Source organism: Passer montanus, unplaced genomic scaffold (genome assembly GCF_014805655.1).
Source record: "Passer montanus isolate IOZ18808 unplaced genomic scaffold, ASM1480565v1 scaffold20, whole genome shotgun sequence".
NCBI lineage: Eukaryota > Metazoa > Chordata > Aves > Passeriformes > Passeridae > Passer > Passer montanus.
Genome location: NW_024366592.1, coordinates 9,651,656 through 9,673,532, shown reverse-complemented (window position 1 = coordinate 9,673,532; position 21,877 = coordinate 9,651,656). Strand labels below are relative to the sequence as shown.

At 43.5% G+C, this 21,877-nt stretch overlaps 1 protein-coding gene across 10 annotated transcripts in view; it reads right to left on the bottom strand.

Moving 5' to 3' along the window:
- The window catches only part of BICD1 (BICD cargo adaptor 1), a 251,762-nt gene extending 230,132 nt beyond the window's left edge, over positions 1-21,630 (bottom strand). For all 10 annotated transcript variants that reach the window (XM_039707899.1, XM_039707891.1, XM_039707897.1 and 7 more), the window contains exon 1: positions 21,418-21,630. In XM_039707899.1, coding sequence (XP_039563833.1) covers positions 21,418-21,630 — 213 coding nt within the window. The remainder of the gene's footprint in view (positions 1-21,417) is intronic.
- Between the last annotated feature and the right edge of the window lie 247 nt (positions 21,631-21,877).

Below are 21,877 nucleotides of genomic sequence, written 5' to 3'. Positions count from 1 at the left end.
CAAAAAAAAACAGGGGGGGGGGGGGGGGGGGGGGGGGGGACGACCCCAGATGATCTCACACCCTCAAAAATCCACACATCTCCTAGAGTCCTTGAAAATACATTTGTAGCTTGAAAAGAATGACAAGATGATAAGCTGACACTGAGCACACAAGCTCTCACCTTTTGAGAGGCAGTAAAAAATTCAGACAATGCAGTAAACAACACTGAAATACCATCACGCCCATGACTAGAAAAATTGCCTGCTAGCTGGTGTTTAAACAAGCCTGCTACAATTGAAATTAAACCAGTATGAATTTACATTTAATTCATACATCCAGTATTAGTGGCCTCCATAGTGCCCCCTGACATTTAAACCTAAACAATAATTTGGAACAACAATCACATTTTAGGTTTCCGTTAGCAGATTGATCCATCCAGGCAAGTAGTAAGGACAAGACTAGAATTTCAAGCTTCCCTGTAGACTCTCCTAAAAAACAGGTCTAATTAAAAATTAGAAGATAAAACCATAACCTGGCAGTATAATTTCTACTAGGAATGCCCTGTCTAATCAAGAATTCTTTTAATAAAAAAATGTGTTTATGTGACTGTAGAAAATCATTCTTTTCAGCACAATTTCCATTTAATCAGAGCCACTAGCACAGAGATTTGCTGCTGGGCAATAACCCTAAATATTTTTAAGCATTCAACCCTGGTTTATTTCAGAGAAATCATCATAAACTTAACAGCTTGTGCTTTCCCTAAAGCAAACCTTACCTATTTAACATATACATGTAAGCAGAAACAAATGGCACAGAACATAAAAAGCTGAGGTCTAAAAACCAGGCTACTTTATGTCTGTAACAAATTTTGCACCCTAAACTATCAGTTAAAATCTCTTTGAAGACCATCCATGATGAAATGAGGGATGCATCCAGCAACTTCTTCAGGCAAGGGGAGGTACACAACACAAAACCCTTACCACTGAACTCAAGTCCTTTGACCAGCACCTTGCACAACACAGAAGCCTCATCCATCAGACTAAGGCAGGAGGGAAAGGAAACACCATCAAAATATTTCATTTCATACACTCACTCCTGTAGAGCAGGCTACAAATGTTCACATTCATGCACCGTCTGACACAGAAACATCACTAAATTGTCAGCTAACAAGCAAGAAAGTCAATCTCTATTTCAATTCTATCACATATCTGACACTTGGTTAGCCCAGAGGATCAACTCAGCCTGCAGCCAAAATAAAAGCATAGTTTTGTGCTGAAATTACCAAGTATTCTCTTCCACTGTTGTCTTTCTTTCCCTCAGAAAAAAAGATAAAAACTTTGATATTTTAGGATTCTATGCTTAGAATTTTATGAGAGAGCTATCAAGAGAAAAATTACTTCTCTAAATACCATTCTCAACCACTCACCAACAGATAAGAAAGTCACAGAGTTCACCCCTTCCCATACAGCCTCAGAAAAAAAAAAGGATTCCAGAAGCTCAGTTACCACCCCCAAGTTACAGCTCCACTGCTGAGCTACTAAAGCTGTAGGACAGAAGAAATCACATTATTTAAGCCCTTACTTACCCAGCCAGGGCTGAGAATATTCTGATGCCTTTCAGGAGGCACCACACATTTTACACAGTCAAGACAGGCACACAGCACAGCAGAGATTCCTGACCACACAGGAAACAATGTAAAGCCAGGAAAACGTACACTGATAAAAACACAGAATCTCCTTCCAAGGAAAGCAGGACTCACAGTCCTGAGGAGACTCCCCAGATATCCCGGCACAGCCAAACCCCTGTTCTGGCACTCACCCAGCTGGCAAGCTCTGCCAGGCCAACAACTTTCCCTGGGTGCTCTCCCTTCTTCTCTGGTGGGGAAATGAGTCTCCATGGGACAGGCACAGCCAACCAACACAACCTCCCCAGGAGCCCTCCCCAGGACAGCAGGATGCACAGTCCCCTTGGTCAGTGTGAGCCCACTTCCACCTGCAGCATCACTCCAGCACCTGCAGGCTGGAGCCAAGCAGAGGAGCAGAGCAGGCAGCTGGGGAGATATCATCTCATTTCTTTACTGCAAACACGGCAGGGTTGTTTATTTATTTGTTTCAACCTCCCTGAAGCCTCAGAAACCTTCAGAATAAGCACAGCAGACCCTAAGCCAAAGCTTAATCAGAGCTCCTGTGCTGTCAGCTGGCCCTCATTGAGCTGGCCCAGCCTTCGGGGACACACAGCTGAAGCAGACAGACTGCCTGAAGCTTTCAAACCCAGCTGCTCTCTACTTTGCATGGCACTGAAAACAGACAGATCAAAGCACTAGTTACCAACTCTGGTGTGAAAACTAAAGCAGGGAAATAGTTCCTTGAATATTACTTAGGATCAGTCTGTAGCTTTTTAATCAGAATCCCCATGACTTCTCTGTTGTAACCACAGGACATCTCTGCCCCTCGAGACCTACCTCTTTTCCCTTCTCTTTTATAGCCTGTTTTATTTTGCAGCTGATCCTGTTGCTAAGCCATGCAAAAAAAAAAAAAAAGTTAACAAAAATTCCCTACATATATCTTTTCCACACAATAGACTCTCCTTTTCAAATGATGTTTCCAGAATTGCATTAAAGAACAATCAGCAGTGGGCAATGAGGAAGACCTCCATAGGTAAGGGTGAGTAAATAAAGGCAGTAATCCCTTAACTTAGGAAAACAACAGCAGGAATAATGAGTATGGCTGCAGGCTTAATTATTCCTGTGCTCTCATGGTGGGACTTCAGGGAGAGTGAGACTACCTGGTCTCTTTGAATTGCTGTAAATTCATTCCTGTAAATGCCAAATGTGCAGAAAAACTGGGTCAGCCTGGTTTTCTTCAAACACTCCAAACCAGCCTCTTATCCTGAGGTGCTCTCCCTGGAAAAAATGCTGTCAAAATTCAACGTCTCTTTAGTTATTTCTGCATGCAGAAGATGGGGGACCCAGCCCTAGCAGCACACAAATGGCTTCACTTCCAGTAAGGCACCAGCAATGCAGCAGAAGCCACCAGCAGATTTCACGTATCCAGGTACAGAAATTCTCCTGTCTCTGGCATGTTTGGCACTAAAACTGTCACCTTACTCAGTACTGAATCCTTGTGAATTCAAAATTAGCTTCTTCATGCCTGTGTACAGCTCAAATCAAAGCTGTTCTCACTCAGGACTTGTGGGAATGTCTGTGTCATTCATAAATTATGAACTAGACTGCTTTAAGCCATGGTAATTACTACAGGTATGCAGCACTGCACAGAAATGTGATGTTTACAGAGCAATGCTTCACTAAAATGTCAATATTATAAAGCCTGTAACTGATTAAATTATTCTGGATGAGAACTTCAGCAGATATGAAAAAAACAGCTTTTTTTGATATTGACAGAGGCAGCACAATTTACCAACAGTAAATTACAGCTATTTTTCTGCTACTTTCTTGCCCTCTGTTGCATCCATTACAGAGCATGATCACCTGCACATCTGATGAAGATTATCCTAGAAAATAGTCTTGCAATGCAGTACACTTTCCTTCACAACCCTCCAAAGGTATTTAAAGACAGAAGAAATATTTTGGGAATGTGTTACATTATTATGGCCGAAACAAAAGAAACAAACAAATAAAAACTGTTGCAGAAGATACAAACAATAGTTTAATTTTCAGAAGAAATTTTTTGGGACTGTGTTACATTATTATGGCTGGAAAAAACACAAACAAACAAATAAAAACTGTTGCAGAATATACAAATAATATTTTCATTTGAAATTGATACCTACTGCAACCTTTTCCCCACCACACATTTTTTCAAACTACTTTCTACTGCTATTACAAAGCAGGTAGAAACCCAAAAACTCCAAATGACATATATTATATACACAAAATTGATACAGCCCGGGAAATAAAAAAGGCTTCCTTTGGAATTGAAAAGCAAAACCACAGTTTATTTTAAATTGCTTTAAGCTTAATTTTGAAACTCTTTCATTTCAGTCAGTTACAGATGCAAACCTACCTTGTAAATTACGGCCAAAGTTATTATGACCACAAATACAACAGCAACTGCTGCAAATTAAGATTTTTACATTTGTTTGAGATGCCATCTCATTCCAATTCCTGCTGAACATTTATATACTTCCACAAATCAGTGTGCAGAGAGACAGAGAGGATGGGAGTTGCTGTTTATTTACTATTGCTTATTGAGGGAAGAAGAACCAACATTTGTCCATTTTCTGTCCTGGTAGTGGTGGTTCACAGCCCTCACAGAACAACCCAAATTACAGCCACAGCAAATGCAGCCCTGTGTATCTCAGAGGGAAGGATGGACATTTTAGGGATCCTGTGGGTCCATGAGTATCTATCTGCCCCCTGAATGCTGTTTGTTCCTGTAGGATAAGAGGCCTGCATACATCCAAGTTTCATATTTAGATTACACTTATGACTGCATAACAAGGAAAAATTACACCCCCAGCACTCTCCATCAAGATATGGTTAAACCTTTAGCAATGAGTTCATAAAAACAAAACCAATTAATTTACTGTGCTCACCTAACACCAGTATCCCAGTTCCAGCTAGTTCAAGAGGTCTTCCACAGGTATTAAAAGTTAATTCTGCTAGGGACAATCCAGTGTGCAGCCTTGTCTGGTGAGATGCTCCTTTCATAAACCTGACCTCTTGTTCTACATTCCTTTACTTCACCTTTTTGGATGGGATGAGGGAATTCAAACAGAAAAGCAAAGATCCTCCATAGATTTCAAATGCAGACAGTGAGTTTTGAAGCCACTTTTAAGAACTCCTTTACTCAGACTCAGACCACAGCTGAAGAGGAAAGGACATCTGGAGGTCGTCTGCATTTCAGCATGGAAGGTGAGCCAAGTTCAGAAACACAAATTTAGGCCTATTGAGGGCAAACAAGGAGCAATTCTTACCCTGTTTCCAATGGAGTAACTTGAAACATCTTGATGGCAAATTATGATCAAATTTGACTAAAGGACACAGATTGCAAAGGTGATTAATCTCTCCTAACAATTCTGTATAAACAGGCAGCCAATGGTATCTGTCTTAATATTAAATTTAAAAAAAAACCAACAAAGCAGCAAGAATATTAATTTTCCTTTTCAAAAAGTAATATACAATAATTTTATTAAAACAGAGGAGTTTACATCTCATAAAAACAACAAGACAACCAAACTACAAACTGCAGTGCCAGGACACCAGGACATTTTTGACTCAGAAGACAGAGCACTGTGCACTGAGTCACCAGTGCTTCCAGTCTGCTGCCAAGTCCTCCCATCAAAACACCTTATAGTTCTGGGAATGCCATAATGAAGTCACTGTCAGAGCTCTGTGACTTGACACTATGAAGGACCAAGTTCTTTGCCAGCATAATTCTGTTGATTTCAGGAGAGGTGCTGCAGCAGAGAATTCAGATCATAATTAACAGTGCTGTCATGGAGTCCAATATTTTTATTGAAAAAATACAACCTGAAAAAATATTCACTGTAACTGGCTCTGCATACCTAGTGAGAACTGATAAAAATCACATTCTGTATTAGCACCAGTGCTTTTGGCTGCAGGCCACAACATGACCTTTATAAAAATAAACTGACCACCAGAAGAGATTTTGAGCATGAATATGTTAAAACACAAAATTCCAGTGTAATTACTATGGTTACCAGAGTAGAAAAGAACATTGACTTTAAAAAACAATTCAGGGATGAATATCCTCCTCATTAAATACAACCTACCAAGTATAATTGCTTTCTTGCATTGTTTAGTGGGAGCCCAGTACTCTAAACCCCTGGATCATGACTGACACTGTGAGATTCTCAGTCAGTCATCTTCACCATCATGGCACCAGCTGTCAGCTTCCTGAAAATGTCAGCTTTGTACTCACTGAAGGAAGAAGGTTCTTTTTAGTCATAGTAAAAAAATTTGAAGGAATAACGTACCCTTGGATACCTACATTTAAATTTCAGAGTCATTACCATCTTTTCGGCAGAGGTCTGGCAAAGAATAAATAGAAAGTTGTGAAAGAAGCTTCCTGAAAATGTCAGCTTTGTACTCACTGAAGGAAGAAGGTTCTTTTTAGTCATAGTAAAAAAAATTGAAGGAATAATGTACCCTTGGATACCTACGTTCAAATTTCACAGTCATTACCATCTTTTTCGGCAGAGGTCTGGCAAAGAATAAAAAGAAAGGTGTGAAAGAAACCTCTGAAAGCCTCTAGAGTTCAGCTTCCTTGACATCTGGGAAAGAAGATGGACAAGAGGAGCCTTCAGACCAGGATGAGGCACGTGGACAGGAGGATCTGTGTCACACACAGAAGCCCATCCCACGGCCAGATGCCACCCCTGCTGCCACGGGGATGAGAAACAGCTGTTGAAGGACTGTGATGGGACAAAGCAACCAAATGCTTTATGGCACCTCTGGGCCCCAGAGGGCACATGGGAGAAGGCAGGGCTCAGATCCACCACACCTGCAAACAAGAGCCCACCTCTTGCAGCTGCAGCAGCTGGATCACCCTGATCCAGTACAGCACAGCTGGTTCTTGTGTGCCACACATGAATTGGGTGAAGGGCAACCAGGAGATCAGTAGTTTGCTTTGCTTCTTTTCACCGTATTAAAAATCTGGACAGTTGAAACACACTTTTTGTGAGAAGAGTCTTTAATCAAACAGGGGTCCATTGCATAAGAGCTTGATACTACAACAAAAGATGCACAAACCAGTGAACCATCCAACAATTTAGTTTTGTGATTTTCCACCACTGCCTAAACAAACAGAGCTAAAGGTTTGTGACGGCTGCTTGTGTTTCGACTATCTCTTTCAGGAAAACCACATTCTAGAGAAGCAATAGGCAGAAGGAAATTATTTCTAACAGCCCATCCCCAGAAAAGGCCCCGTTTTATTATTAATTACTCATATTGCCATAGAACCTAATTGTCCCAGGCAAGAATAGAGGCGCACTGTGTTCATTCAGTACAAAGAGGAGGGCAAGGGCAGGCCTTGCCCCAAGGACCTCGCCCTCTACAAACTCCTGCTCCAAGCTCCATGTTAACCACTGCCAGCTCTGCAAGAAGCCTTATCTAGTGCTCAACACACCCCAGGAGATTTTAGCCAGCCTGAATTCCCAAAGAACTCCAAAAGTCACATCTCACAGATTTAAATGAAGATTTCCCACGTGTTCCCATTGTAAAGGTCATCCCACATGCTGGATGTCACCACAGTAAAGCCTGTCACTTAACTTTTCCCCATGCAGCAATAGGAACAAGGGGTACTTTGTCGGGTGAGGCTACCCACAGACAGCAGGCACAGATGCATTCCTTGCAGGGAGAGGTGGCTGGAATTTAGTTTCTCCCACCAGCAATAGGTGTATGGAAAGAGCAAAGGAAAAGAAAAAATCCCAGCTGCTGGGATTAGTAAATGCTGATGTGAAAATCTCAGTCCCAGAAGAGAAGAGTTGTGGTTCAGGAAGAGATAAGTGGGAAGCAGTAGGAAGACAGTAACAAACTGTGAGATGGCAGCCAGGAGCAGTCAGCTTCCAAAGGGGGAAAGAGCAAAGCAGAAAGGGCAGCTCAGGGTGAGAGATGGGGACGTACTCCAGGACCCCACAGGGAATGGGATGCTCTGATGAGGTGCTGATGATCTCCAAGGGCTTTTGCCACTGAAACACTTCCAAATAATGAACTGAGAAACCGAAGAGGTTTATCTGAGTTTTTTTCATCCTCCTTTTTCCTTTAGCTTTGATTGTGATAAAGTAGCAAAACTACCATAACACCATTCCTAAATGGCCTTACTGGTCACCCTGGTACCAGTGGGAGACATTGCCAGTGCACAGCCTGGGCAGTGAGCACAGGGCACTTGATTGCCCTTGCTTGCTGTTTGACCAGCTTTTTTAAATGGAAGGATTTGGAAGATAAATTATTGGACTGAATCTGAGAAAAATCCATGCTTTCCTTGTGATTTAGTCACAGATTTCCTTTGAAATTATGGCTGAATAACCTATCCCACCACAGCTTCTGGACCTCTCTATTACTTATCTGTAAATCCCCCTTATTATTCCTTAATACCAAATCCCTGACAAAGTCCTGCTTCCACAGTAAAATCTCTATTCTTCTATTTATATACCTGCAACTCCTTGTGCCAGGCATTGCAGAATCCCCAGGTGTTACTGTCATGCAATAAATAACAATTTATCCCACCCTGCTGGGACTCAGCATGCCAAATGCTGCTCACTGAAGGAGCAGCGCTCTGAATTTTCAGCCTGTTTCCATTTTCCTGGAGTGCAGCCTGTGCTGTCACAGGGTAACAAAGAACTAGACCTGCTTACCAACAAAACCACCTTTGAACAACTACAACTGGCTTAAGTTGATGGTTTTCTGCACACTACTCTGTGTGCAAGTGACGCTTTTCAGACACACAGAAGTAGTGGTTAATTGTTGCAGCAGGTCTGATTTCACCAGTCTCCTTCCACTAAAGACCCCAACCAATGCCAGTGCCCCTGGAGGGCTGGATGTGATACTCTGGCAGCAGCCAAGGTCATGCTGACTCACTCCCTCTGGCTTTTCCCCGCGTCCATCCAGTGCCAGTGCTCTGGTAAGTGCCTGACTATTCATTACACTGCCACTTCCAAAGCTGCAATTCCTTCCTCCACAGACAGCACAAACCATCGGACTGCAGGCTCCTGAAAGTGTTGCTTATCAGATTTTGGACGCCTTTTCAAGGGGTAGATTACTTTCTGCAACAAAAATAACTGATGGCAGGAGAAGAATCTCTGCTGCTGGGTTTTGGGGCAGAATTCAGGATCCCCTTTCCCAAACCCGCTCCTTCCGACTGGAATATGTGACAAGCCCGTCCCTGAGTGATGGCAACAAAACAGCAGCTCTCAGTACCCAGCCCAGCATCAGCTGAGGGTGCCTACCTCAGGCTCTCACTTGTTCAGAAACCAGGGCCCACACTTCAAGAAACATCTTGCAACTGAGAAACCTTTATGGAATAAAAAGTGAGCACAGCATGCTCTCCACCTGCAACTCTGCCTGTTATACCCAGGAAAATGGTTATGTATACCCAAAACAAGGCTCATTTTAGGTTTAAATGTCTTCTCATCAGTCTAATCTGCTAGAAAAGCAAATTCAACAACCATAAAAACACGGGCATGACTCTGAGTGTCTCTAACATCAGCCCAGGAACCTGTGAGTCAAGTACTTTTCAAACACAAGTGCTAAAACTATAATCAAGGTAGCATTGCATTTTCTGTTCTTGAATAAATATCTCTCCTCAAGCAATTAGACAGAAAATACTTTAAATTATAAAACATGATGCAGTATTAAATAACTACAGCAAAAATATTTAAAGCCAGGAGCCTATGTATCACAACAATTACTCAGGTATGTGATTTGTAATTTCAAAGTATGTGGGCAAAAAGAAGTCTAGAAATATAGGTTTCAGTGCAAAGCTGCTCAGCCTGCTTCACAAAGCAAACCTAATGTTTTCCAATACAAATGAAATACAGACTTTGGGGACAAATTTCCAAATCTGGTCTAAACTTGATAATTCAGTTCTGTTACTTTAGTGTGGATTTTATTTTGTGAATACAAAGCATCTAAGAATCTACAGCACCACTGTAACATTAAATTCAGCACATTTGGAAAAAATGTTGTCCCTCAACTGTGTTGTTCCAGATTTGCTACTATTTTTACACAGCTGAGCTTACAGCATCTTAAGTGAAAGTTTTGTTATTACCAGATGGCAACCATCAGGCCTTATCTGGCAGAGAAATGAAAAGCTTACCTAATGCCCAAGAAATGGAATTACCTAATGCCCAAAGTAATGTACTCCTAACAATGCCATGAGACTCCATCTCCCTTATTGGTATACACAGACAATTACATTCCATCTAAATTCTGCTTCTCTTCTCTAATGTTATATATCATACACTTTATTTCACAGAGGAGTCCTTGGTACCATATCCTTACAATTTACTTTAAAATTTGTCACCAAGCACCCAGATTTATGACCAAGATTTTATGGATTAGTAATTGATCTAGTGCACATTTTTAGCTTACTGCAGATGGAAGATCCATGTCAGCTGAAAACTCCTTCCTTCAGATTTCTGCTGTGTTCTGTGTTTGGCTGTGGGTTTTTTTCACCTTGTTCTTACACTTTGGGGCTGGTCAAATGCATGCACATGAGCAGTCACAGAAGCTCAGCAGAGTTATGACAACTCATTTATCTACAAGAACAAAGATCATATGCTTGAGACACAATAATTATAATTATCCAAGTTATTCCCACTTTGGTGGGAAGAAATCTGAATTCTCAGTTTGTAACACATTTTATCCCTTGCATCTTGATGACAGTGTTGTTTGCCAATGTGTGGTAGGCAGAGATGCAACAATAAATCATTGCTTCCTTTTATCTTTGACTTACCCATGGAGACAGGTCTTCAGCATTGGTCTTGGAGCATTGGTCTGCTATAAATGAATTTTAGGCACAGCCCTGAATAGAAGGTATATTGTTAGAGGTAGCATTCTTCACATGGGATGCTTAAATCCAACCTTTCCGAACTGTTTGTAGGTGGGAATTACAAGCAGTTATCAAAGAGAGAAAGAACAATGCAAATGTTGCCTTCAACTAAACTCAGGTGAGATCTGCATGTTTCCCATTGCTGTGCAGTCATCTGGAATTATCCAGAACCAAGCAAGCATTTAATGCCTTGCAAAAACTCTATGATGCATTCAGGGTATGAGCAAAACTTTTCCTATTCACCAAAAAAAAAAAAAAAGCCCCACAAGCTTGTCTTTATTAATACTATTTATTATAGGAACTACAAGCTCCTGAGAGCCCATATTTAATAAAAAGAATCACAGATTCAAGCTGGACAATGCAGTTGTTAAGTGTCTTAGCCACCAAATTGAGAACCAGAGGCAATGACTACACAGGCACTTTAACCCAATTGTGAACTCTCCATCTGCCTCTAGACCAAAAGCTCCAATTCTCTTAACACTCAAATGCCAAAAGGTTGAGAGTTCTACCTTTCTGGGCAAGGCCAGGATTCAGTGCAGTTTGGCATCCTGCACCTTGCCTTGTGGGTGTGACTAGACAACACTCCAGTCCTGAGAAGACAAAATCCAAATCATGCTGTGTTCATGTTTGGCCAACAGCCAAGCTTTTATAAATTAATTGTTTCACCAAGGCACCTGTTCCCTTTGCCTGACCCAAATTCCTATCTTTATCCTTAAAAGTCTGCTTTTGTCTTCCTATCTGAGCTTTACAACTACTAGGAATTGGGTTTCCCCTTCTAAGTGTCCAAAACAGAAGTTAAAACTGCAGCTGCTAGCAGCTGATTCCGTGGGAATCAGTCATTAGCCAGTGATGACAAACAGCACTGTGCAGCTCATTCTCAGTACACTGACATTTAAATCCATCCAGAGTGACTAAGGCATCCAAGGAAAGCCTGTTTGGTGCTGACAGTCTTCCCAGAGTACAAATCAAATGCACAGCACTGCCCTTGCTACCTGTGAGTTCTGAGAGACCACAGAATTAAAAACAAACAAACACAGACGAAAAAACCCAAACCACCAGGAAGGAAAGTTTATATAATTTAGCTGAAACATCCCCAGAGGTGATTGACTGAAGTGAAAGATGACCAGCTCTGCTAACTGAGGATGTCTTTGATGCTTCCTGGCTCAGCACAGTTCCATCTCTATCAGCTGGAGAACTATTGGCTGTGTAGATGGGCTGAAGACAGTGCAGAGGAAACTGAGGTGTGATTCAGGGGAGCAAGGGTGTGGAGAAGGTATGGCAGCACCACGTGGATAATGAGCCCCATTCCCAGTACTAATCAAAAGGTCTGAGTGCATTATCTAACCTCACTGGGCATCAGCTGTCTTGTAATGGGCTTAAACAAATAATTCCAGAAACCATACTTTTTTTTTTTTTTTTAAGGGGGTTGAGTTTCCTAAAGCCCTATGGAAAGGTGTTCTTCCTTTGCACCCACACAGCCAACCTGATTTTGAAGCTGCCCTAAAAGTGATCTCTGCAAGGATGATTTTAATGGTGAGGCTGCTGCAAAGCAGAGTGGACAAATCCTTGGTTGTTTCATTTTCAGTCCATGCTGAAACAACATTTCAAAGCACTTTGAAACATTTCTAGGAGTCCCTCATGTCCTTACAATATCTGAGCATAGTATGGAAGGTCTAATTCTGCCAAAAATGGCCAGAATTTTTACATTCACACAATGACAAAAAGGCTCTTTAATATAAAAAATTCAGATCCACATCTTAGAGAGCAGCAAATGAACACCAAGTAGGATATAGGGCAAAGATTGAAAAAAATGTAAAAGTACATAAACCATCATGAGCAGGAGACAAGCACTGTACAAGAATAAGAATCAGGCTGCCGACAGAGAGGGAGGAACCCCAAGAGAGATGAAGAAAATGGGATTGGACACATTTCAGTCTTAGTGAAAGCCTTTTGGTGTCTCATAGGTCTGTCCCAAAACCATAGATTTAGGACAGTGGCCTGCTCCTTCTTTTAACTACCAAGTTAATTAAACTTTGATTGTGAAAGAAATTCAGAAGCATAAATATTATAATCCCAAAATTATTTTTAATACTACTGTCTGCAGAGAAGTAGAGACATCTACAAAACACTGATCTGTAACCAGGCTTAATTTCTACCTGCCAACCTCAGCTTCAGGTTCCTGCCCTTGCTCAGGCACATTTTTCACGTTCTGACCAGTCCCAAGTACTTCCATCTGTAGCTGGTCTGTATTCAGACTGCATTCACAGTACAGTACAAAAAATTGCTGGTTTCTCCTCATAATTATCTGCTGTGAGAGATGCAAGTGATAAAGGGACAAAGGGCATATTCATGTCTCTACATGCTATATCAATTCCTCTAAATTAGGCAAATACTCTCTCTCCTCCCACATAAAATGAGTGTTTTTGATTTCTCAAGGAAATGAGGAAAGAAGAAGGCTATGAAAATCACAATGAATGTAAGACAGTTCGGCAGGAATGAATGCATGCTTTTCAGTCTCTGCCATTATAATTTTAAATCATCCCTTCCCCCCCCCCCAAAAAAAAAAGTACAGTATAGAATTGTACTGAATTAAACATTACCCCCTCTGGTATGAGACAAAGAGGGAAGGGAAATCTATAACAGAGGCAAAAGGGAAGCAGGAGCAAGTGGTGATTTGAATTTTAATCTCATTGTCCGTATGGAGAAAACACTGATGCAGAAACATAAGAGGTACTGAAGAAAAACCACATTTAATCTCAAGAAGAAAGCTCTTCTTCTAGAAGCTCTCAATACAGCCAGAAAAACACATGATCTTGCATGTATTTTCCTCCAACTGCCAACTGCATAAGGTACACAAAAGTTGCCCAGGTGCAAATTCACTCTATCTGACTTTGAGAAAGCTCCTCATTTTACCATGATGAATGCTCACAAATTACTGTTTTAAGCCAAATGTTATTTTCTCCACCATTGTTTTGCCCCTCTTGCACTTTCAATGAAGCCAGGTGTTCGCCCTGAATGCTGTTGTGCACACAGACTGCACAGACATACCCTGAAAAATAAAATCCACTAGGCAACACAGAGGGGGAGGAAAAAGTATTTCACCTAAAGGAAGGTCAAAAGATGGTAGCAAATTATTTCTTTTCCAATCCACTATAAAAATACCTAATTCCGAACAGATGGGGACCTTCAGATTAAAATCTCTCCTGTGACCCCTAATTTTACATTTGTAAGCCTTACACAGGAAGTAGTTCATAATCATAATGTGTGGCTCACCCATTAACACCTCAATCAGTCATATTAGATTTGGTACTAATCCGATATTTACTAGCAAATCTATGGAAAATTTACTTTTCCATAGATTTGACATAAAATCTAGTTGTAACTTCCATTTATCTCTGAGGAGTTCAACCCAGATAACTGATTCAATCAGAATTGCTCAGATTATAAAGAGATTTATTTGATGAAAGAATAAAATGAAAAAAATAATTTAACTATTGGGAGAAAACAAACTGGAGATTTGGATTTATTTTGTGAAGATGTCAGCCCCCAGTGTTGAAGGCTGACCATCCCTGCTAAAGGGCTGGCTATCATAGGAGGACTAATATTGCATGTTCATCTGTACTGGCTGCTAAGGATAAAACACGATTACTGAGAGCAATTGGGAATACAGGTTCCTGGAAAAAAACCCAAAAGCTTCATCTGCATTTTTCTTTGCGTGCTGCCAAAGCTACAACAATAGTTCTAATTTCCCTTAACATGATTTCAGCTGCTTATGTTTTCTGTAGGCTAATGTACAGGATTCATTTCCTCTTGGAGGAAGCAATCCTGATGTAATTTGATGAGCATCTCTCTTAACATCAGTATCCCCCTCTTCCCTCTGCATTCACTCCTCTCCTCGTGCTGACTTTTAGGCAAAGGTAAAACAGCTCCCTGGGAGGTATTGTGAATCAGATGATGAAACCAATCTGGGTTACAGACAGCAAGAACCCCTCCTCAGTTATTTTTAACTGAGGCTAGATTCCTACCCTGCTGTGCCAGTATGAACAGTTGCACAGCTGAGAGCCAGAACAGGGGCAGGAATGGCAGAGGGAGATGCAGGATTGTCTTGCTGAGAGATGAGCACATCAAACCCCACCCTTAGTAACCCCAGGTCACTGCAGACTTAATAACAAGCAAGAGAAAATGAAATTCAAGCACAAAGTGAGGCTGTGAGCCTGCTGACAGTCACTGTTTCCAGGTAGGACATGACTGTGTACAGGGTAACTCACAGCAACACGCCACCAAATTTAATTGTGCACAGTGGGCACCCTTAAGAGACTTTGCCCCTTGCTGTCTGCCCCCTTTCTCCCCTAGTGCAACCTCCTCTCACAGCAGGACCAGCCCTGCACTCAGACCACGTTCCTGAGGGCTGTATGCAGCTGGGGCTTGAAAAGTTCCACGGAAAGAGACTGCATGGCCTCTCTGGGTAACCTGTGGGACTGCCCAAACAGATCTACCTTAAATTCAGTCTGAACCTGTGCAGTTTCAATTTATGTCAGTTATCTCTTGTCTTCCCACCCTTCACAAAATCACAGAATGGCTGCAGTTGGAAGGGACCACTGGAGGTCAGCTACTCCAACCTTCCTTCCTCCAGGGAAGGAGATTCCACAGCCATTCTGGGCAACCTCTTCCAGTGCTCAGCCACCTGTACAGCAAAATTCTCTCACATGTTAAGGTGGAACTTGCTGTGCAACAATTTCTGCCCATTGCCTCTTGTCCTGCTGTGCAATAATTTCTGCCCATTGCCTCTTGTCCTATTGCTCAGGACCCACCAGGAAGAACCTGGTCCATCCTCTTGACACCCTCCCTTTAGATACTACTGACACTGATAAGGTCCCCTCTCCTTTGTCTCTTCTCGAGGCTGAACAGACCCAGCTCTCTCAGCCCATCCTTGTAAGGATGCTCCAGTCCCTTCACCTTTGTCACCCTCTGCTGCACCCACTCCAGGAGTTCTGTCTTGTCCTGAGGATCCCAGAACCGGACACTGCACTCCAGATGAGCCTCACCAGGGCTGAGTAGAGGGGCAGGATTCCCCCCTCAACCTGCTGGCAATGCTCTTCCCAATGCACCCCAGGACACCACTGGCCTTTCTTGCCACAAGGACAGTATTCTGGCTCATGGACAGCTTGCTGTCCAGCAGGACCCCCAGGTCCTTCTCTACAGAGCTGCTTCCCTCTGCTGCAGGTCAGCACCCAGCCAGGTGCTTGGGGTTATCCCTCCCCAGGTAAATGATCCTTCACTTGCCTTTTCTGAATTTCAGGAGGTTCTCCTGTGCCCATCTTTCCCATCTCTGTCGAGGTCCTTCTGAAGGGCTCACAGCCCTCTGGTGGGGTATCAGCCACTCCTCCCAGGTTTGTGTCAGCAGTGAACTTGCTGAGGAGGCATCTGCCCCTCCATCTGAGTCACTGATGAGTAAATTAAAACAATCCTGGACCCAGTACCAACCCTTGACCTAGTGACAGGCCTCCAACTAGAGGTACAGGGCACTTCCACAAAACTCCTAACTCTGACCTCTCAATACACTTTGTGTCCATGGACAGGCTGGGTCCCTCACACCACTCTCCTTCCCAGGCTGAAGAAGCTCAGGCTCCTCAGCCTCTCCTCACAGGGCAAGTGCTTCAGCTCTTGACCATCTTGGTGGTCCTTTGCTGAATGCAGTCCAGTTTATCCGTGTCTTTCTTGGATTAAGGGCACCCAAACTGGAAGCTGTTTTCTGGATGTGGTTTAACAACTGCCCACTTGAAAGTGACAACCACTTCTCTCAACTTACCAGCTCTGCTTCTGCTACTAAAGGTCCAGGATGCTGATAGAATTCCCAGTGTCAGGACACACCACTGTCCAGCATTCAGCTACTGTCCTCGAGGACTCCCAAATCCTGTGCCACAGACCTGACCCCCAGTCAGTCAGTCAGTCCCCAGCCTGTAATAACTGAATGTCCTCATCTCTGAGCTGGGTGCTGGGCAGCACTGCCTTTCTGAGCGACACAACGTGAGCAGGCACCAAGGACAAAGTGGTGAGATCAGGATGAGATGCCGAAAATGTTTTGCCTCATCCAACACAAGCCCACAGACACTGCCACTGGAAGGAGGTGTAAAGATATACTGAGATGGCAGCAGTTCACAGCTCCCAAGTTCCACATTTGGAACACATTCAGCTTTGGGGAGAATTTAGAACATCTCAGTGTGATTTATGAGCTGCTTCACACTTTCCTAAGCATCCTGTGATGTAGACAGGCGTGTATAAGAACCCACATTTAAGAGGGCTGTATTTGGGATGCTTTTTGAGAGGAGCCTCCCTATCCTGCAGCCTTTTTGGATCCAGAGAAGTACCACCAAATTTACACTTCAAAGATGGAAGAGGCAGAGGTGATTCAAGCAGCAGGAGGGCAAGAGGTTTTGGAGAACAGTGGGGGAGCTGGAGGGGCAGCATCACTTCAGAAGAGGAGAGATGGAGATTGAGTCACCTGTGCTGAAATAGTGCGAGGAAGAGCAGAGCAGAAAATAAGCTGTCAGAGAGACCTTCAGCGCTACTCCTCAAAAAACTCCTCTCCTTCACACACAGACCAAGAATTACTCCTGGAAGCCCTATTAGTAAACTGAGTAAGCACTTCATAATCATTGATACAACATTTCTGTGAGGTACAGAAAACAAACACCTGCCAAGGACAGGGCTGCTCACCACTAGTCTCGTTTCCAAGTATTCACCATGGATAATTTGCTTTTAAATAAAGCAAGCACCAAACTGCCTGGAAATCAGATAGCCAGTGCCCTGTGCAAGCCAGAAGAGTTTGTCTCCACAGAATGAAATACATAAAAGCCAAGAAGCCAAGTGGGATATTGCCTAAATTAGTCAGTCAGACAGGGAGTCAAGGAGAGGAACAGCTGCCATGTTCATGATTTGATTCCCAAAGAAAAACCTCTGCTAGGATTTCCCAGGCCTAATTCTTGCAGAGTTGGACACCACAGCCTTCCATCCCCATTTAATTATGAGCAGATATGACTAATATTTCTCTGCTTTAAAAACTTTATGGAGCACCATAAAGTGTCCAGTAGCTGATCAGAGAATCATGGAATGGCTGAGGTTGGAAGGGACACCCATGCTAAAGCAGGGACAGCTACAGTAAACAGGCAAGATCATCAATATGAAGCCATTTTACACTTACATTAAAAGAAACAGAACTAACAACACACATTATTCTTACAGCAAATGCAATGTGAACATGTAAGACCAGATATAATAAAACCACTGGAAGATGCTTTACATAAAAGATGATGGCAATTAAACTCCCAACTCAGCAAGACAATGAAAACAAGCTACCTTCAATCCCATGGCTAACAGCAGCAAATCCTAGTCTCTGAATTTTTATGGACTGTAGATTAAAAGGCACATTTGCTAAAGTAACACTCATAACAGGGGCCCTAAAATGATAGTGTTTCACCAAAGATCCAAAATTCTACTAGACTGAGATGTAATTGACAGAGAAATATTGTTTTCACAATATTGAGAAGAAAAATAAGAAAAATAAGAAATATTGAGAAGAAAAAAAAGAAAAAAAAACCCCCAAACCTTATGAAAATTAATACAGCTTTAAATAATAACAGTGGTTTTGCAACATAAATTTCTCATGGCCCAAAACATCAAAATCTTGGGCTAAAGCAGAGACTTCTGAACACAGCAGAAGAAACATCAGAGGTTACCAAAATAATTCATATTGCAGGGTGGATAGCATATATCCTGTATACAAGTATTAATATTTAATGTAATATATTGTAATTTGCTTTTACTTCAACATCCTATAATGGCCTTAGTTTCCCATTTCACTCTCCAATGATGGAAATTACTGTATAGCAGAGGTATTGCCATTTATATGGAAAAGGACTGCTGAAGTCCAGTGGAGTTTTGGATTGCCAAGGAGGATGGGAGAAGACTTCAGATCCCAGTCTGCCAAACCACGGCTGAGTAAAGTTAAAGATAGGCAGCTCTTCAACTGAGTAATAAATGCAATGAGATCCTAACAACAGAACACAAGCAATCAATAGTAAAACTGTTAAAAAATTAAGACTTGTCTCAAAAAAAAGTCAAGCTCAGTAACTGAATCTATTCAGAGAAGGTCTGCAGAAGGAGAGGTAATTGTCCTAACATAATCCTGGCCACCCTCTTGCACCTACCATTCCTCAGGAATGGACAACTGTTTATTCTAGCACGTAACTGAATCTATTCAGAGAAGGTCTGCAGGAGAGGTAATTGTCCTAACAAAATCCTGGCCACCCTCTTGCACCTGCTATTCCTCAGGAATGGACAAACTGTTTATTCTAGCACAAATCTGAGGCCTAGATTCTATGCCCCAAGATGGCTTCAAAGAGGATGCAAATGCAGTGAAGGAGGAGCACAGCACAGATTCCTGAGTCAGTCAGTCAGTCTTGGCATTCAATGTCCTGCCATTGGGCAGAATGTTCTTTCAAGGGCCTGCCGGAAGAAAGACACAACAATTCTCCTCCACACATTTTGGATGGTGCTTTACTAAACCAAAAATGTGGTTTTGGACCTCTCTGCCCCCTTAAGAGCTTTCAGACAGAACCTTACAGCCCCACATCTACACTCCACAGGACAATTTGCCTGAACTACCTGAACTCTGCCTCACTGGTGTTGTCAGAGGCACCATTTGCTCATGCCTCACCATTACAGGTCTGACTTGTGCTGAGGGAACTATCATAATGAGGTGCTAGCACAGAAGTAGAAAACAGATTACAGCATGCCTCACCATTACAGGTCTGACTTGTGCTGAGGGAACTGTCCAATGAGGTGCTAACACAGAAGTAGAAAACAGATTACAGGAAGGGCTAAGAGAAAATTCTCCACTGCAGAGTGCATATGCAGTAAGAATCAGTGTAGTTTCTGCTATAAAGGTTAAAAGCAAGAAAACAATTGCTTGCAGCCTAGGTGGGGGATGGAAATGCCCTACCTGCTGCTAAGGAGAGCTTTGGAATTGAGAACCCTGGGTCTGGATTGGAAACTGGAGAAGCACCACTCCTGTTTGGCATCAGGCAAGCTATGGGGTTTCTCCTGCTCCTCCCTCTGTGAATATCCCTCAGTATCCATGCTGTGGCTGGCACAGCATGAAGGCATGGCCCCACAGGAGACATTCTGGGCTGCAGAGCATGCACTGACTTCAAGGAGAGGTAAACAGGAAGAGAGTTTGTTCCCATCTTTGATTTAAATTAATTGCATTGACTAATCCCTCCAGTTTCATAATTTCAACTCAATTCCTTGCACTAGCTCTTCTATCCACGGCCATGTGCACCCATGTGTTATTCTGGCTTCTCATCGGTCTTCTTTTGTACATGATTAAGGTGGGATAACTGCTAGCTGCAGCTTTGCTTACCTCCTTCTTCATTTTCTTCTTTTTTTCCCTAGAAACTGCATTGCATTTCCCCTTTTAATTCTGTTCCTCTGTTACTGTCAGGTCATTTCAAACAGCACTGCCTTCATATGCCAGTGGCAAGTCATGTATCTGTACCCCTCACTCTGTGATTACTGGCAGTCCTGAGCCTACTCCATAGGCTCAGGGGGGCAGGGAGGCAGAGATCAAGTTTAAGGAGACCATTAGGTTTTTCTGAAAAACAGCTTTATTCTTCATATTGAAAATAAAATGTTCTCAACTCTTCTGGACACTGAGCCATGTCTGTAGCTTAACTCATTTACCTGCAAGTAAAATGAAACCCTTATTTTATTAAAAACACTTCTAAAAGGGCATCAGTTAGTAGCCTAAAGAATATAAAGAGAAATAATTTAAGTTTTTTAAATGTATTTCCTCCATATGAAACATGTTCATGGTCTCTAATAGATATATCATGAATTCTAATAGAATTTCTTCACATTCTATATAGCAGGGGGTTTTTTGTTTTGGGTTGTTTTTTTTGTAGAACAAATAGATACATTGTAAATTTGGGAGAATATCTGTTTGATGCTTTAGCTTCTGTTTACAAAACCTAGTCAGTTACATTCTGAGACGGTATAAAAACAGCATGAGGTGCAGAGCTGCGAGTGCTGCATACGTGTGCACACACAGCCCTTCTGTAGCTCCCACGTACTGTTATCAGCCTCAAGTTACTTCCCTTAAGGATGAACAGAGGGAGGGTGATGATTTTTCGGAGTCAGAGTCATGTTTAGCAGAGCTGAAAGGCAAGGTGTAACACCCACCTACTTCATACTTTGAGTGTTACAAAAACACATTTGAAAGATAACCCCAAATCACTTCTCCAATCAAATATTTCACCCTTTCAGCATGACGCAGAAGTTTAATTTCCACTGATGGGTGACCTCGAGAGTGTTGTATACCCGCCCCCGCTCCCAATTGCAGCGGTTCCCCTCACTGGCAGACTAGAGCGGCTCTATAAATAACTTCAAAAGGAATTGTCTCTCTCCTCACGCACTGCAGACAGCTGTTTACAGAGATCCCGACTCCTTATGCACTGCGTTGGCCCAGCTCTCATCCCACTGTTTCCTTTGCTCTTCCCAGACCAGCCTCGGGCGATGCGGCGCAGGTAGGAGCGGGGGGACCCTCCCCTGCCGCAAACGCCTCTTCCCACAACTTGAGGCTGCCGGCGGCAGCAGCCGGAGCGCGGCCCCAGGAAATTTCTCAGGGCAAGGGGGCTGCGATCTCGTGTAATCCGTCCTTAAGCTCCACGGTCCCGGCTGATCCTCGGCCCCGGTAAACCCCTCCTCCCCGCCCCGGAGCGGAGCCCGCAGCCGCTCCGGGCCCGCGCCTCGCGTCCCCGCTCGCCCCCCGGCAGGGACACGCGTGGGGCGCCCGCACCTGCCCGCAACCCCGGCGGCGGCGCCAGACAAAAGCCCGGGCTGGCTCACCTCCTTCAGCTGCTCCAGCTCCTGCTTGAGGCCGTCATACTCCGCCTCCAGCTCATCGTACTGCTGCTTGAGGGTGAGCTTCTCCTCCAGCACCACCAGCCCATACTCCGCCGCCTGGATCTTCTCGTGGGTCGTCTCGGAGAGCTCCCGGGTCAGCCGCTCGATCTCGCTCTTGTAGTGGTCTGCGCCCTGCAGCACCTCCTCCGCAGCCATAGCCCCGCCGGCACTGCCGCGCCGCCGAGCAGGCGGCCAGGGGGCGGGCGCGGCCGAGGGGCGGCACCGGCACGGCCGGCCCGGGCCCGGCGCGCTGGAGGCCGGGGCGGCGAGCGGGGCGGCCGGGAGCGCGCCTTCGTGCGGCGGCTCCCGCGGAGATGCTGCTGCTGGCGCCCGCCTCCTCCCTCGCACACGGTCCCTCCCCTGCGCTCTTTAAGATGACAGCGTCCTCAGGTCTGGCATTGCC